Source organism: Bombus fervidus, chromosome 16 (assembly GCF_041682495.2).
Source record: "Bombus fervidus isolate BK054 chromosome 16, iyBomFerv1, whole genome shotgun sequence".
NCBI lineage: Eukaryota > Metazoa > Arthropoda > Insecta > Hymenoptera > Apidae > Bombus > Bombus fervidus.
The window spans coordinates 6,681,826-6,700,784 of record NC_091532.1 but is presented as its reverse complement, the minus strand read 5'-3'; the positions used below and the strand labels follow the sequence as shown (position 1 = coordinate 6,700,784).

At 44.8% G+C, this 18,959-nt stretch overlaps 1 protein-coding gene across 3 annotated transcripts in view; it reads left to right on the top strand.

Moving 5' to 3' along the window:
- The window catches only part of LOC139995957 (uncharacterized), a 292,424-nt gene that overhangs the window by 254,736 nt on the left and 18,729 nt on the right, over positions 1-18,959 (top strand). For all 3 annotated transcript variants that reach the window (XM_072019936.1, XM_072019937.1, XM_072019935.1), the window contains one exon: positions 16,839-17,148. In XM_072019936.1, coding sequence (XP_071876037.1) covers positions 16,839-17,148 — 310 coding nt within the window. The remainder of the gene's footprint in view (positions 1-16,838; positions 17,149-18,959) is intronic.

Below are 18,959 nucleotides of genomic sequence, written 5' to 3'. Positions count from 1 at the left end.
TTGAACTTGAGAAAAAGGATAAGAATAATGACAATAGTGGATCGTGGGAAAGCGCCCATCGCTCGAGTTACAAGAAAACAAGCATTTAGATAATGGAGCCATTGTCTAAATCCCACGACTGTGACCAAATTGAAATCCACTTCAACACCACGGTACAACAGTTGTAAAATAGTTGAATTTTAACAACTGGGTGTAAAAATCATTATATTTATCGAATTTCACAAGAGATCAAGAACGGTAAGCTTCGAGTGTATTTCTATAAAGAATGTTGCAATATTGTCACAAGCACGCGTCTTCTGGCAATTCGCTCGGAGACCCCCTTTCTCGAAGAGGCTGCGCAAGCTCTTCGCAATCCTCTCGTACTTTTCTTCCAGCCGGTCGCATTCGTCACGATCGCAAACTGTCTCCCCTGGCTGATGTAATGGACGTAGATTGACAAATCGTGTCTAGGGAATCGCACCGTTCCGTACGCGTCCGATATCCCTCGTACACAAACTCGTAGCACATCGAACGAATTAATATTTTAACAGTCTCCGTCCTTTCATCCTCCATAAATCGATCTCAATTAAGGACAAGTTAACGCGTTTCTACCTTCTCTTTGTTCGACTGCCTCTCGATTTCTTTAAATATCGTTAACATTAAATCATCACGAAATTCATTGCAACGTGGCTGGTAAAAGATGATGGAGTAAAACGAATCGAGAAAAACGGTCGCGATTTCAAGGTACAAAAAAGGCACGACACGTATACGATGGATATTCTACTTTCATTTTTCTCCGTGGTATGAAAGACGACTCGTCTGTGTGTTTCGTAAGAGGCACGATTGAAATTAATTTGCCATTTCGCACCTCGATCGGCCGAGTAAAAATCGCGATAATGACGCAGTAAACGGGAGCATTATTCGCGAGTGGATCGGGCACTTGGCTTGTCGTTAAAGCGTAAATCGTGGAATTTAATGAACCACCCGTACCATTAACGCTAACGGAAATGTGCTCGATGATTTATAGTGTTTTACGCGGCGCGCGTTTCACGCGGTCGCCGCACCGTCTCGATCGCCGTTTGGTACCGCCGGTGAATTGTTCGCGAGCCAACGAGTCCTCCCTTTTTTCTCTCTTCTTTAATGAGTCGTCGAGCGTGGGAAGATCGAAAACATTCGAAAAACGCGGTATTCTATTTCCTGGAAAACGATGTCTTCCTGGTGCATCGCTTGGCAAGTAATGGTATCTCATAAAGGTGAAACGTTTCTTACACAAGGAGAAAATCGATGGAAACGATGTCCGAGAGAAAAAGCGTGTTGTGTTGATAGTAGTATTCGTTACTACCTCATTGTAGTCGAGTACTTGTATAAATAAACTTTAAAAGAAACAAGGAAATTATAAGTTGGTACAAAGTGAAATATTAATTGTTGTCCTTAAACTTAACATAGAGAAAGTATATTCTAAATGATGACGTAAATCTGTTTATTCCAACTCGAAATTTTATCTCCAATCGAAAACGAACTATCCTGACTCATCCGACACCGATTCGAAAACCACAATTATCACGAAGGTGAATTATAAATATCACAGAGATACGACGACTGCATATAAACGATCGTAAAGTTTTCATAACATCAGCAGGATGGTATTCGATGAATCTGGAAACGTGGGAAGCTCGAGGTATAGTCAAGATTGTACGAGACTCGATTATTTCCATTTACGGGAAATAAGCTTGGAAATCAAGTAACGCCTCGGCCTTCAGCCAGTTACACCGCTCTTGTGCAATATGATTATCGTATCGCCTTACATTGTATCGGCTGCACGTGAAAAATCCTTCGAAGGACATCGTCACTCCTCTCTGTTCTGTAACGCAGAAGCCCGGTTCTTTCTTTGTATAAGCCAGAGAAGGACATTAGTCACAGTTCGAGGAATCATCGTACGATCCCCTGGAAAAATTCCTTCTTCACGCCTGATTACACACCTATTCCTCTACCATTCCATAATTACAGCTCCTATGTCGGTTTAACCCAACAGATATTATAATCGAGATTACTCGATGGATACTCTCGTTGAGAAGTCTGAGTTGCGTTCAAGAATAGATTCGATAAACGGCTACAGAAGATCAAGAAGCGTGTTGGCGCTCTAGCGGTTAATGAATTTCGTAGAATTAGTTGTACTAGGAGCTGTAATATTTGACCATCTATGGATAATCGTATACACGGCGCGCGTCTCGTGGGAGTTGCGAATCGTTGATCCGAACGTTTCGTTCTCAGACCACTGGACGGAATTGCAAAATTCGAATGTGTGGTACGTTTGCGTTAAAAATCGCGAGAAAAAGGCTGTACGCTGCTCAAACGTCAAACCGTTACATTTACCCTTCTACGAGCTTCTTACGAAAACGTCGCTAACAATTACGCTTTATTGCCGTCTTTATCATTAAAACTGTCTTAATTCTGAAATAACAAGTTTATTCCAAAACTGATAAAAGTTTGCTTCGTCGTCGTCATCGTATCTTTCTTACAAACCTGTATTTCCAAACCCACCTAAGATCTTTTATTCCCATATTTTCATCTTCTTTCCATTCGCCATTGTCTTGGTCAAAAGAAAAGCAACGTAATTGAATCGGTTACGGTCGAGACAAACGTCGTCCATTAAACGAAATCATCCCGTCTATCATCTCGTGCACAGAATCCGGCTGAACGAACGCGTTCACCGTCGATCTTCCCTCAAAGATACTGCCTTCGCAAAAATACGATACGAGCTGAACGAGTGTCCCTTATCCCTGGGACGAGCGATAGTTTTCGTCGTTTCCGGGACAGGACTATAATAACTGTCGGCGTCAGACAATTTTAGGCCCGTTGTTTATACTCGGTGAGGCTGACGCGTATACGAGAAGCGGGCGCGAGAAGGAGCCTGGGGCGGCGAGCTCGCGGGTATTCGCCGTATAATGCTCGGATTGCGCAACCCCCGTGTAGCCGCATGTATATGTGCGTATGTACGTACCAACTAACGTATGTACATATCCGCGTACGTTCACGATTCACGCAGATCCTACTCGAGGGAGAAAAGAAAACGAGGCTGATTTGTAGATCGGTCGCGCGCGGTGCGTTGTAAGCGGCCAGATTGAAATCAGAGATGCGACCGAGATTACGTGCTATAAGCAGCGTATAATGGAGAGGATGCAATGAAAGGGATACCGTTGTAGCAATGCCGTGAGCATCGGAGGAAATCCTACGGAGCACACACCGGCGCAACCTGCAACCCTTTTGCTTGTTGGCTTTCATTGCCGGATTTATACCCGGCGAGTCCTCCAGCTAATTTAGAGTCGACTTAATTTTCTCGTGGCAACGGAAGATAAGTTCATTTAACGCGTCTACCACGAGTCGTTCGGTGTCGTATCGAATGACCACTCGACTAGTCCAACTTCTTTCGCTTTTTCTTTTACTTCCACTATGGAGATCGCTCGTTCTGTCCATTATATTCCCGTTATTGTTTCTCCTTGTTCCACCATCGATCGGATCGTCGATATAAAATTGCAATCGCGATTACTAAACGAACGGCTTAACCGCGACCATAGGGTAGAAGGAATAATTGAAAAGGTCCCAGGCGTTTACCAGTTATCGATTGTGCAATTGTGATCGATCGCGGCACAGAGATGTTTGCCTGTCCCCGGTTTCAAGGTCCCAGGTATAAAAGTCGTGGCCTAACTTATGACTTCGTTGTCCGTGGAAATCGACCGAGCTCCGACGAATCGATGATTTCTACATCTCGCGATTTTATGTCTTAATAGAATAATAGTAAATCGATGCTGTTCGCAATAACGTTGCTTTTCTGTTACGTTTATTATTACGCTATTATTATGTTAATATCTACGCGTTTAGATAAAAATTGTTTATACGTTACTGCTTCCGTTAGGTTCGCCCGCGTGCTATCGATCTTTCCTCGCTATTGACATTTATTTAATCACGAATCGACCGCAGCTACGCGACTTCGGATTAGATGACTCGACCTCGAAACTCTATTCCCAATAACTCAAGTGTTCGTGTCTGTGAATCCATCCACGTTTTGATCGATGTTCGTGGAACGAAGATAGTGATACTGTAAGTAGAATGGAATTATTAAATATTATCGTTACCTTGGACACGTGTAGCTTCGATTTGCTTGTGTTCTAACAGAATTTTACAGAAAAATCAAGCTTTTATTAAAATTGTGTTTATTTGTAAATAAAAAAATTGAATTAATAACACGTGAATTATAGAAATTTCGTAATATCGGAAGTATGTACTTCTAGTATCCCTATATGGCAAACAATCATTTTGTTGACAATGTTTTTGACGCTGACAAGTGTTTCGTTCGCCATTGGATGAGGATCATCGACGTCAACGATTCACACGGCACTATTGTTGGCGTATGGCTATGAGTTTACTATACGTATAGTTCCCCGTGACGGCTCGTAACGTTACACGCTGCTCACAATAACAACGCTTTACGATATGTATGGATAGTTGTTTAACTTGCGCTTCAGCACCCTTTACAGCTGGTTTTACGATATTCGGGACGAACGAACCGGCGGACGCGGCTACCTTTCGTTTTAAACGCTGCGAAAGGTTTAATGCTCGATTGGAAAAGAGCAATTCCCGAGTACGATCGTGGGCGCAATTTTATACTTTCACGAATGAAATTCGTAATGCGCCGCGAAATATAAGAGAAACTACCGTCGAATTTTCACCGAGGATCGCTTGCGCGAATAGTATCGTGTTACCGATAAATCGATTCCAGAGGTTATTACCTCGAAATCCCAATTTTCTTCCGAACGTTTCTTGCCGGAATTTCCTTAAATTAAAATGCAATATCACATTTACGCGATGTAAGTTAACCACCTCGGCCCTTTTTAGGCGTACGACGCAATCTTTTTTTAAAGTAATATTTCGTGGTAATTGCTTGTAATCCTACGCAAGTCCCGTGTAACCAAAATAAACTATCGAAAGTTCTCGGAATTGAAAGCAACAAGTAAAATACTTCAAAGTATGTTATAAAATAAATCTTTCGTTTTTATCGTAAACGCAATAAATCCTAAGGTAAGCGTTAACATCAAAAATCGTGAAATTGTTAAAGATTCTTCTAAGTTCGTAAACGCTCTGCCGTCACGTTCAATCGTAAATTGAACAGCGGTAGATGCGCTCGCGCGCTCGTGCAATCGCGAGGATGTGTTCGCGGCGCGTTCACTTGGACCCCCATTGGTGTTGTGGATGCCTTTTCTTGTATCGTTCGCACACTAATCTTCGGGATAATGTATTCCGCGGCTCGAAGATACGGCTTCAGCGCACGGCCGCTCGCGCCGGCCTGCAACAACAATCTTGCAGGTTGCGGACGAAGGTCGAAACGGATTATCGGTTGCCGTGATTTGTTAATGCACCACGTGTAATGGGATCTCTTATTCGTGCCGCGATTTAACCAGGAAACGCGCGCATCTAACCAGCGAGTACCAACACGCTTCATCTTTGTTTCACCGTAGTTTCTCTCCTTTCGTAAAATTGAATTTCGCGATATTCGCATCGTTTCGGTGTCGTACGAGGAAAGTGGCGTAATTTACATTAAATTTGTTCGGTAATAAAATTTATCTCTCAAAACGAAAACTTGCGTGTTTTTAAATATTTCTTCTCGAAATAATCCATTTTTTAAGAAAGGTCTGTCCGCTCTATAATTCGCATGTGGAAATTCAAGAAAATTATTCGTTAAGGGATTCCTCGCCTCTGCATTGCATGTTTGCCTAGAGAGGTTGCCCGCAGCACGACTTGCCCATTACGTAACCCCAACATTCAGAATTTCTATTTAGACGATGTTGTACGAACGTTGCAAGGCCCCGAAGCATCGCGAAAGCGACCACGCAGATTACAAAGTAACGAGTAAACGTAAACACATGAATTCCCGTGTCCGCATAAATTACGGAACAGGCCCGTGACCGTGCAATTATTCCAAGTACGAGTACTGGTCCTTCGGTACGCAGGAACACGCGTAAAATTAGATCATGTTCACGGGAAGGCGAGAAGGAAGTCGATTAGGGCTTTCAGCCCGAAGGTGTAACGCGTTGGAACGAATGTTTAACGCGTGACAAACCAGAGCGGCGCGACAGATCTTATTAAGAAAAGTGTCCGGTGTAACCGCCTTTAATTAATTATCCTTCGTCCGTATTGCACACCTCGTTAACGTTAACGTTCGTGTATAAATTCGAATAGATGCGAGCCAAGAAACCGACAGGTCGTTTACAAAAATTATGCAATTCCTCGTTTCCGGCATCACCTTAAATGGCAATGAGAAAAGTTAAGCTCAGCTCGACACCCTGTTCGAGACCTCGCGCACAATTATTGCGAACTCAAGCGTGTCGTATTCTTAACGCGCTTTAAAAACCGCGAAACATCGATCCGGTGGACAGTCGAGGGTCAGTCGCGTAATCGGTTTGTCGATTAGCCTGTGGAAACAACTGTCTAATTGATTCTAACGAAGCTATTACGAGGTGAAACGTTCGGTTATTTCAGAGTAAACAGCTCGGTTTGCCCGGCGCGCGGCTAATAAGAAATTCGTCCAGGACATATCCGAGGTTCAACATAGGCAAAAAGAAGGGAAATCGATCGATGTTGATCGATATTTTTGCGAACGTTTAATGAACCTCGGATATAGCGAATGTAGCCACGATTGCGCGTACAGGGTTACTTCTATTTTTGGAGATAATGGCAGCTGCTGTCCATTGGTGGACCGGGGCCCTCGTTATTTCCCTCTCGAATCGTTAACTTCGAGGTTTCGTACTGCTTTGGCGTTATTGCCTGGCGTCTGATCAAGATGAACCGTATCTACTTCGAACCGCCGCGTTGGCCACCCGTTATAGTTCGCATAATACTATCCCAAGTCCCATGTTCGTGGACACGCTATCAAGATGTTGCTCGACTGTCAATGCTACTCCCAATAGCCCGATTTTCCGAATTTTTTCAATTACCTCGCGGAAATGTATGTACATCAAAACAATAGGTGCTCTAAGAACATAGTACAGTTATTAGCAGTTAACTTTCGTTTCTTCCTTGAATCGAGTGTACAATCAGCCGTTTACGAGCCATGTGATAACTTTTCATTACAATAAAAGTAACATTTTATTGTAGTAGAAATTCGTTTCGAAATTCACGAGTATTTCACTAACGTTTTCTCGAGGGGAAATAATTCACCGCTTGAAAATGGACGATCTATTTCGCGACTGAAGAAGGATTGACCTCTTCGTACAAACCGCGAACATACCCTCCGATCTATCCACGTCATGTTCCACGAAATTCGGAATCTCCGTTAAGGCAGTTTGAAGTGCGACGAGGCTCGATTTCGCTCCCTCTAATAATCCGAGAAAAATTCCAGGATTCAGACTAGGTTCATCGTTAACGAGGGCCGACGATAACGCTCGGTTAACGAGCGCACTTTTTCGTCGCCGCGGTTCTCTCCGTATGCACCGAACTTTCACATCGCGCGGACCTACGATCGTTGCACAGGTGTAGAGGTCGAACCTCCGTCAGAGTTTTACGAGGTTAATGTGCAAAAGCAGGATCACACGGGTCTGCCTCGGCGTACACGTACTCTAGCCTACGCGAGCAGGCACGTAAGCTTGTGATGAATTATACGGCTCGATAAGGTCGTGTGCGTTAATTTATTATCCTTGTAATCGCAGTCCTTCTCTCCATGCCGTGGCTGTACTTCGCGCTACGAATTAAGCGTCATGCCGCAAAACGGAAAAAAAGAAATGAATGAAAAAGAAGACGAAGGGGAAGCGGCGGAGCGAAGGCAAAAAAGGTGGAAGAGGAAAAAGAGCAAGGTTCGTCCTGCAAGATGATGATTCTAGGCATCGAGGTTCTAGTTGGAAGAAAGAACAGGAAACGGAAAAATGCGGAATTTATCGACTGGCTGGCGAAGATCGCGTACGTACGAGCGCGTGCTTGGTTACTTGCTCGCTTGGGCGCAGGTGAAACACACCTGAGCCCGTTCTCGCGAAGGTTAAACACCTGTGACAATGCTCGACAGCGACGCTCAACGTCGCCGTGGCTGACCTTTTCCAAAGCAGCGTTACCTATGCATCGACCGGTTGTCGCGTGTCACCTTCAGCACCATTGTGTCGCTCTGAATGCTCGATCAATGTTAATTTGCACGATGGAAAGCTGGGTTGAAGAGCTTTTTATTAACAGTTTCTCGACGGGACATTTTTCACTAAATACAAGGCGATTCATAGATAACGATTACAACGTACGATGATATATATTTCTTTCACTTTTTTCGCCATGTGTTTATTTTTTTATAGAACTTCAACTGACGCGCGCCATAAATTTTAGTTGGGATACTCTGTCGTTAAAGTATTAATACAAGCAAACGTGGTTTCTTATGCTTTACTGACTGGTATTTTTAAGAAGAAGCGACAGGAGATTTTAATCTTTGATTAGAGGACGATTAGAACGATATAGAATCTCGTTGCACGCTATGAATGGTTGGATTCACGAGCGAGATAAATGTGCATGAGATACTTTAAGTCCCAGCACTGAGGCGCCCAATCGATGCAACCTATGAAACCAAGCTTCGAAACGTCATAGAAATATTACCGCTATCTTTCCACCTCAATTTAATCCTGCCGTCATCTGCTTGCTATCTGTCGATGCATCTTCGTGTGCAACGTTGCGAACCAGTGTAATCGCGACGTAACGGTTTCCAGCTAAACAACGGGCTTCAAAATCACTTACATAAAGAAATTCTTCGTTGCTACTTACGACAACGACGTCTGACGGATCGTTTGAATTTCTCTATCTAAATTACGCTTATCGAACATAGACTCATCACAAGAACAGCAAACGATTATATACGCAGATCGAAACCCGCTCGTCGTGTGAGAACGCGAAATTACGAAAGAGAAACGGGGCAATTAAAGAAACGGAACGATCGGACGCGAAGGTTGCAGTTGAGGCGAAGAGGAAAGTAGGGGGACAGGGGGAGGCACGACGTGCTGTCGTTCACCAGGCTCATCCGCGAGAGATCACAGGTGAAGGTGCATCGGGAGACGCATCGTGCATGTGCATCTAGCCTCCAGAGGAGAGGTGCATCGTTGCGGCTACACACGGCTTGGCGCGGTCAGGCCAACCTGCACCTCGGCTCGTCTATCACGGACCGGATAGATTTATCGAGTATCGGCACCTTCGCGTCCCGCGCTAGCCTTCGACAATTTATACACCTTCGCCGGGCTGAAGTGGAGCCGAAGCGGACAGATCCGCGACGAACGTCTAGGCCGGATGACGAGGAAGATTCATCGTCGTAGCCAGCGTGAATGCTACGCCGCTAACGATCATTTTCACCTAACGATCGCGGACCCGACGGTTCTCCCGATAATGCAATAAAGATCGCGAGTCCCACTGTCGAGCCTGTCTTCGGTACTCTTCAACGTGCCCGTTTCCGAGTAGACTAGACGAGTTCGCATAAGTTTCCACTCCATCGATAATATTTCAGTCGTCCACGAATTCTCGTCGTGGTTCCTGATCATTTAATAGAAGCTTCGATTAAGGAAACCGTCAAGCAAATCCGTGACAATGTAAATTGACAAGAGAGTAAAATAGGGTCGAGCACCGTTTTAATCGTTCACACTTCGTAATGTAAAATACTTTGAAGGATTTTGTCACAGTGACAAGTCGAAAAACGTGTCGCGTCGTTTTTATAGCAAGGGTGCGGTATAATTCCTGTTATCAAGAGTCGACACGTACTAGAGAAGACGGTGATCAAGAGGAATAAGTGTTCCTTCAGAACCTTGTCCACGATGGACCGTACCTCTTCGCTATAAATTGAACCTTCTTGACGAACATTAAAATGCAAATGTTGGGAGCAGTAAACAACATAAACCCGGCATTACTTAAATCACTTCTGATACGTAGAAATAATAAGGCAAAAGCGTGGTAATGATGAAATTTGACGTTGCAACTGCCTCTTTGATCATGTGCAACTAAATCCCCGACGATACCTTTTGCGAGCTGACCATGGCTCCATAAAATGTACCGATTCACGAGCATCCGATTACGGAACCGCGATATACGAAGCTCGAAAGTCTCACTCCTGGTTCTACCGGGTCTGGTAATCACAGGGGAGACCTACGGCTCGGCGATTCGAGTAAGACGTTACTTTAACTTTCGAACGTTCGATCGCAAACGCATCATTCATTTGGAGCCTGGAAGGTACCAGGACAGAAGGCCTGTAATGCCAGTAAAGCTTCGCAATGCAACATTGTGAAAGACGTCGATTTGTTATCCGAAACTTTTTCGGTCCTCTGTAATTACAAAGAGCCATATCTTGTTTCCCGCTTTTTCGTATAGGCCTTTGATCTCTCTTGGTTCGATCGTCGCGACGCGTCCGCGTCTTCTCCACTCTGTTCCTGCTCGCTCATCGGCGAGAAGACTTCGTAAAAGATCACGTGGCGTGGGTGGAACAATTCGAGGCTAGCCGCGAGCGATTTCACCCGCAAAACGCTTCACTCTGGCGCTCTCTCCCTTCCGAGACCTGGTCGTTTAACAGACATTTACGATCTGACGAGGGGCAATATCGTCGTTTAAGGTGCCTCCGAATTCGACACTTTCGTCCCCACTTGCAAATTGAACACCGCGCGTCGAATATTATATCCTGCCTTTGAGTGAGTAATTTTAACGTATATCTTCCCTTAATTGCGTTTTGGAAGGAAACGTTAGAATACGTAGGGACTGGCGATATTTGTGCCGCAGCTGTTCGTTAATATCACATATCTTACATGATTTTTTTTTTTTTTTTTTCGAGCGATATAAATTTTGAAAAGACAGTATTTAAGCCGCGTAAAAGTTAAACATTTACAATGATAAATCAACGGCGACGATTACTGTACCTCTGAATCGTAGATGGCAAATTTAAAGGAGGGGCATAAATGGAATAATTCAATGGGTTTTACTTTATAACGGGTATTGCTTAAATGACCGGGATTGTCCTGTAATAAAGTTTCATATATCGTGAACCTTCGAAATTCAAGCGCCGCGTGTGCTCGTTTCGACGTCGACCGTATACGAATCGGCATGCACGGGCTCCGTTTCCGCGTTACTTTCACCGTAGTGGTATAATCACGCCTTTGTCAATTAGCGTGCGCCAGGCGGCGGTTAATTATAATAAAGACACGTTAATGCAACGCTCGGCGAAGAGATAATCGCCCCTTTCTGGGCGTGTATGATTTTATTATGCATTCCTTTACGTTTCTGCTTCGCCCGCTGTTACGCGGTTCAATTAAAGGCCATCGTATAGCTTCTACCTCCGAATTTACGAACCTCCGGCATCGATATAACCCATCCCTGCATAAAGAACTAATTATACCCCGAGTGCTTTAATTTCTAACAAATTGTCATTTTCTTAGGAAGAATCTTAAACCACCGTAGCATCTCTTTTCTCCGCTGCAAACAGTAGATTCGATAAAACGCCCTAATTAATGTTCAACACTTTCTCGTCTAACGTTATTTTACTTCAAAACGACACTCTCATTACAGATAATTTCTAAATGACTCTCTTTTAAATTAAGAAAATTTTATTTGTATCATGCACATTTCCTTATTTGTTACACAGTCGTTATAAGCGATCTCCTTCCACTCGAGTTAAACATATAATGGAACCTATTGTTACTACCTGAATCGTCACAAACTGTTGAAGTGGTCACCACTTCTAAGAAAACTCTACATCTGGTCTTTTAGTTTTCTCAAGCACTGAAGCCATCGACAGCGTATAGACAAAAGACTGGGTCGAAAGCAAACCATAAACAGTAGATAGGCGACATTGGCTTCAGGGTTTCCAGTCACAGGGTAACACTGCTAGCGTGCGGATCAGGATCAGCTCATATTATATTCCGAACTTTATATTTACACTTTAATATTTTAAAATATATATTTTCTACCTTACAATCTATCCACGCGTTCCTTTGTATTCACATACATCTAATAACCTCAACACAAACGCTACGAACTTTTCGAACAATCTGATGTTCGTCCAGACATATTTCTCCAGATACACGCCAAGTTAATCGCGCTATTACCGTTGACAAGGTGTCTGCTACGCAGATGGGTTAAATTTAATTTTATCGTAAACTTCACTGCGCGTCCGCGAGTGAGAGAACGTCGATAAATTCGAAAGCAGCCCGGTGAAAAAATCTTAATCTACGATTAATTGGTACAAGAGGGGTCATCGGCTAATCTCCGTTTCGCCGCGCGAAACCGGAAACTTAATTGAAAACTCGCGTCTAACGAGTTCCGCGATGCGGGTGGCATGTCCACCCACCTAGCTCGTATTCGTGCACGCGTATTCAAGAGAACGGTTCGCGCATATTTCTCCGTGCGCCACGGCTTACGTCCGGCTGATCGTACAATATATGATAATCGATGATGCTGCACGACAGGTTACGGCGAACGAAACACGATTCATCATTGGACGGAACCGGGCTGAACTCGAACACCGGGTTATCATTTCAATACGAGCACCACTTTTTTCCGTAATTAATATTGATTAATTGATCGAAGCGCGTTTAATGATTGTCAATCAGCTGGCCATTGTGCCGCTGTCTTTGCCGCTTTGAATTCGCGTAAATGATGGCGGAACGCTTCCTGCTGATAGCATTTCCGATAGCCTCGACCTGACCACCTCCGGGGATTGATGAATTTTCTAGTTGATTATTTTAGAAAGGCGCGATAAAGATCTCGTAACGCAAGGTCTCGTATGTGGAAGGTTTTGGCGCCGTTCGTCGCTCAAAAGATGACAGTCGAGACAGCACAGGGATAAAAAAGAGAATATTTCGAGCGAGTGATTTTTAAGAAAAAAGAAATGGAAAATAATTACCGAACCGACGCCACTTGCTACATTTGAACGTATACAAGTTTCCGATAAGTGATTTTCACGAAGTTGTGAAAATTGAACGGTAGTAGTACAGTGGCAATTCCTGTTCCAACGATTGCATTAATTTTCCAGACTGCGACTATGATGTTCCGAAGCGACTTTGCCAGTGAATTAATCGAATACGGTTTGTTCGCCACCGGCGATTTCCACTTATCTCTCTTTACCGCCTCGCTCTGTTCGATAGCTGGCAGCAGCGCATTAATGTCCGCCTATTATCCCTCAATTTGGCAGATTCGAAAAATCCACGGTACAAACTCTGCCCATAAATCGACGGATTAACCCCGCGTTTAACATTATCAATTACCCCCTTGACTGTAGACTCGCCGGGTCATGAAAGTCTTTGAAACGTGTGCGCTCGAGAGAAAGGTGCTCGTAAACGCAAGGGAAGGAAGCAAGAGGAAAACGTGGAGTAACGAAGACGCGGAGAAGGGTGGGAAGATGCAACGAATAGGAAGGCGAGACGTGATAAAACCGCGTTATTACCGGTAATGCTCGGGGTTAACTCGGCATAGGCGAGGCGTTGATGGAAGAAGAGCAAAGTTTGTATCAAGGGAGACGTTCTGTATAGGAAAGAGGAAGATTGTCCAACGATTCATAAATTTTCTCCAGGACAAGAGAACGACACGCGAAGTAATGTTGTGTGATGCGACATTTTATCACGACTTTGACTAAGGAACGACGGCACGTAACGATTGGAAGAAGGACAACGAAGCAAGAAGAATCGGACACGGGTTAAAGAGCTAGACAAGCGCTGTCAGAAAGTTCTGACGACTTCGTGCTCCATTAGATACCAAAGATCATAGACCTCGAGCAGAGCCACGGCTAGAGTTAATAACCCTAACGAGACGTCCAGAACACAGAGATTCATAGAGGGAGAAATAGCTCGCGTATCGGTGGGGGAAGAAGTGTCCGAAGCAGAAGCTAATTAAGCGAAGCCGCCCGTACTGGCAACGTACAGAAATTACGGTTAATAATACCGTGGTGGCGCTCGCTAGCGCGAGTACACGTTCCGAGCTCGACCGACTGTATTCATAATGATTCCTCGATACGATTGGACGATCGGCCTGGTCGTAGTCTTCTGCCGAGATTTCCCTAGCGATAAGGGCTGGAGAACACGAGGGCAGGAGATGGTATCTGTAACGCTGACTTTTATACTGAAATTTTCCGTGCTGAATTCCAGGACCATGGAAAAAGCGATCCTGGAAACACGCGTCCGCCATGCATTACGATCATCGTTATTACTCGTATCGAACAGACGACTGCAACTTTCGAAAGGAACGTATTACGCTGGGAGCGTAACGCGATTATAATGATTAATTCGCTTATCGCGAGAACATCTTGGACATTTTCGACTCGGTAACTCGCGACTTCTCGAATACTAAAAGGGAAACGGCTTTGGAGCGCGGCACGGCGAGGCGTGCGTGCTGTGTCAATCCCAATATTTACGACGTCTCGAATTCAAAGGTCGGTCAGCTGAAATACGAGGCTGAGATTCAATTAAAAATCAATCTCCGCCACGATCCATCAAACCAACGAAACATAGGCGGGGGCACACGGGTTCGCGTTCGTTTTCCACTCATGCATCTTCGGTCGAACGCGTTTCTGGCCAGCTGGCGTGCACCAGAGCAACCACAACGGCCGTTTGCATAAATCTCCAGGTCGTTGATTCACGGCGAACAACGATAGGGACTCGCGTGCGTGCGTGCGTTACGCAATATTCCGCGTTGTACCGCGCGCTCTGCCGCGAACACATCGTGTCTCTCCCACCGAACGAAATCGATTACCTCTTAATCCCGTTATCTCGCACGGGTTTCTTCATCTCTACGAGAACCAGGAAACCAAAGTGGCCTACCTTATGAAAAGATCGAAATCCAGGACCGAACTGTATAAAGAGATTGTCGTCGAGTAAAAAATATAAAATTTGAAACTTTACGATAGTCGGTAGTATCGTTTAAAGTATTCTGTGTTTTTTCTCCAGTCAGCCACCGGATAAGCGACAAATGAAACCGGTTTCCCGATACATCCGTGCTCCGTCGAATTGCGTACGCGCGTCCCGTGACTCGCGCGACTTTATCGAATTCTCTAGCGAGATTTTTACGCCAGGAACAAGATTTCGAGAACATAAAACGTCCGTCGGTGAACATGGATCTGCTCCTTCCGTGTAAGATGTATACATTCGTGCTACGCGGATTCTAAATACGACAGAATACTACTTGTCGCGGCATTAATTTCAGCGGGACGCTCGATTGGCTATCACTGGTGATTATTTTGGAATCAAGAAAAGTGTCTAAGAAATATTTACGGCGCATCGCATAAGGTAAAAGGTCAACGATATGAGTACGATCCTTCTTGGTAGCTTTTAGCCGAAGGGGGTGAACGTCGATCCCTGAACTTTGGTATTAAATGCGTTTGAAATAATTTGTTCGAAGAAAATTCATCGTGATTAATATTTCTCAATTCTTTTTTGCTCCTTTCTTTCTCAAATTAATGAAATAAAACTGACCACGGTGAAAATAAATAGGAGGTATGAGTACGCGGTTGGACCGAGAGAGGGGCAACAATGTGAATAGCGACGAAAGAAAAAAAAATCGAAATGGAGGGAAAAGGGAGAAGCTTGATTAAATTGTAAAACGCCTCATATAGAAACAGATAGCAGCAGCCATTTAGCCGCGTTAATCCACCTTGATGTTGCTCGTGTTCGATGGTGTCCGATCGTGGAGGCGAACTTTTTCTCTCCGCCGGAACAAATTGCGAGTAACGAGTAACGATACCGCGGCGATTTCGTGTACTCGAAATTACGCGGCACTAATTACCAGCATTTACCAGCAAACGAGCCATTACCACGTAACGAGGTAAGCCTTGGAAATTACAATTTTACATCGATTACGCGGCGATCGAAACGGCGACTCCGATAATCGAATGAAAGACGCGCAGATGGCAACGAACCACGGTCAAAAGTTAAACCATCGTGTCAATATTCCACACTCGTTCCAAGCCAGATTGCAGCGTCGATCGATCGCGAATCTATTGGCCTCGCCGTGTATTAATTAGTAACAGTAATGTCACGGACGAGTTTGCATGTGGCCACGTGGGTGAGCGGTCGAGAGAGAATCGATGGGGAGTGAAAGTTAGTTCTGAAGCAAAGCAAGAGAAGAAAAGTGAGCAGAAATAGATCGAAGAGGAGAGGGGAAAAAAGGGATGAGGAAAGATAAAAGACGCTCGTGGAGCTAGGTCAAGAAGGAAGGCGAGAAGAAAAGTATAGATGGTAGATAAAACACGGGTTGGGACAAAAAGTAGTAGCAATCGTAATTAGCGCAGTTCTTGCGGCAGGTAGTTTGCGGTAGGCCTGTGAAACGATTGAACTTTCAGCTAAATTTCCTTTCAACCCCGGGAAACATTGCCCGCAACCCGTGGCTTGTAGATTAGCAGAGTTTATAACGGAAGATTTACGACAATGTTGCACGGGTGCCGAGGCACGTCGGCATAAATCGCACGTTTAAATAATATATACAAGTGGAAAAAACTGGCGTTAATAACGGCCGACTGGTTGTTTTCCTCGATCGTTCGATGCATCTGACCGCTCCGAGCGGTATCTTATACCAAACGCGTGCTTTTATTCTCTGACTGAAAGTGGTATCGTTTCCTTAGAACCATATATGTCACTCGCTGGATAATCTACGATTCCACGAAATATAGTAATTAACGGGCAACACTAACGAACTCGAGCTATTTTCCACATTTATGCGTCGGCCAATGAATTAACGATCCATTGGACGTTTCGTGTACATAAAGCTCGATGAAATGACGAAATATTCTTAAATAAATGAGATATAAGGTTGCCAGTGTTTCAGGTTGTTCGATGTTACGCCAGTGGTCGGTTAATTAATATTCCATCGTTCTTTTTTTCTTACAGTGTCGCCGCCTTTGCCGCCTCTGGGAGAAACAGCGTGGGAGAGAAACCGGGAACGAGAGCGCGAGAGGGTGCGAGAGAGGAGCACGGAGAACGAGCACAGGGAACGGCAGCAAGAAAGAGAATCAGGGATCAGAGAGAGGGAGCCGCGGGATCGAGAAAAGGAACGGGATCGCGATAGGGAGAGGCAAAGGGACAGGGAAAGGGACAGAGAGCGGGACGTGTCGGTCCGCATGATGGAACCGCTCGATCCTGTCTTCGTTTCCCCCTCGGCGGCCCTACTCGCGTTACAGAGGATAAAGGAAACGTCCCTGTAAGTACTTTTACCGATCGTATCGCGGTAACTGCGGCGAACGAGCCGATTTTTACCACGCTCTTGACAGATGTGTAGCAGGGGGCGCATACACCTTCGTATGTACGCTTTTTTCTTCTTATAAACGCGCAACAGGATGTGCTCTATTATCGAAGAAAGTAGAACTCGGAGTATACAACTGCTGGCTTATTCCTAGAAGCAACATTATCGACCGTATCGTGCTTGAAGCAAATTAAGCGTTCCGATTCAAATTTTATATTCCAGTGAAAAGATTACATTGCAATATTTACTATCTTTTCTCGCATCGTAAGAACTTCTGCGCACACTATACATTCACGAAGCTTCATAGAAATTGGTAATAGTCCTTAAATACGTGACAGCTCGGAGTAGGATAGATTGAGAATCTAACGTAAGCGTCAATTACGCCATTGAATGGAGTCGACAAAGGATTTACATAGGCTGCCATCCGGCTAGCCAGGGCTGACTTTATTATCAGTTTACAATCGGTCGAAAACAGCAGGATATCGCGGCCGGTCGGTCGCCGCGCCGATGCGATGGTTACGTGCCGTCATATTTCATCGAATGTACAAGCACGTCCAGGGTTAATAGGACGAGATCGTGCACCCGCTGTAAATCTCGTTTAATTTGCTCTCGTGCGCTCGCGAGTGTCTTTTCCATTGTCAAGCGAGCGTTCTGTGCTCGATCTCGGCGAAAAGACCCGACGTTAGAAAACATAGTAATCTCGTGACACCCGGGTGCACGCTAACAAACCTCATTTCATACGGAGCGTCACGATTTCTTTCCAACGTATGTACGTCTGTACCGACTGGATGACGAGTCTCGCGGATCGCTGTGAATAATAATTTTACCTAGTCTTTCAGTGCCACGATGACGGACGATGACATAACGGTCTGTCTATCCTCCTATCTCGGAATTCGCCTTTTGATCCTTGCTTCGGTGTCAATGACTTTATTAGAGCTTCTGAACGGCCCTCGAAGTCCTTAGGCTAACTTCGCTGTCGTTCCTTCTCGTTTCGTTTATGGAAACATTTCGTGCTCGCAAATGTGGACTTATATGGTTATATAGTACATTTATTCCGACTTTAACTCTTGTCACTGTAACCAACAGTTGATATAACTGTGAATTTACGTTGTTTCGCCCCTCTGGACAGATCGATGCCAATAATGGTACCCGCGGATCGTGTCCGTAGATCACGCGTACCGTGAAATCGTCACCGGTATCACGGATCGAGGCCTGTCTTCTCGTGTCCCAATGCCGTTAACCGATAGTTATACTTTACGTTTCTCATAAATCTCCACCGGTTGGTTCGTTGTCTGTTTCCGTCTCGATGTACGTGCACGCTGGCGACTTCCATACGCGAGCCAGGTACGCACGTGTACACGCACCGTTGTACATCGGTACCCGCATGTCAGGGCCCTCCTGCGGAGGAACTGCCGCAAGCTTACAGCAATACTTCACGACAAATGTACTTTCCAGTTCCTCCTTCGCCTTTCCAGCGAACCACGCGGTTACGGCTTCGTCTTCGAAACAATGATCCATTTGGTAGTCCTCCTGTACACGCGGTGCAAGAGATTTCGACGCCAAGGAAGCTGATGGAATTATCGCGGAATAAATTGCCGCCTGGATTCTGTATTGTCGTCGGGAACTATGGGCATATTAATTATCACGAAGAAAGAGCTACGCTACGAGTTTACGACGTGGCGTTTCTAAACGTGTTAACGCGAAAGTGATTTATTGCTGATAATTCTTTAATTATTTCGACTATTGTAGTATCATAAATAGTATCTTAC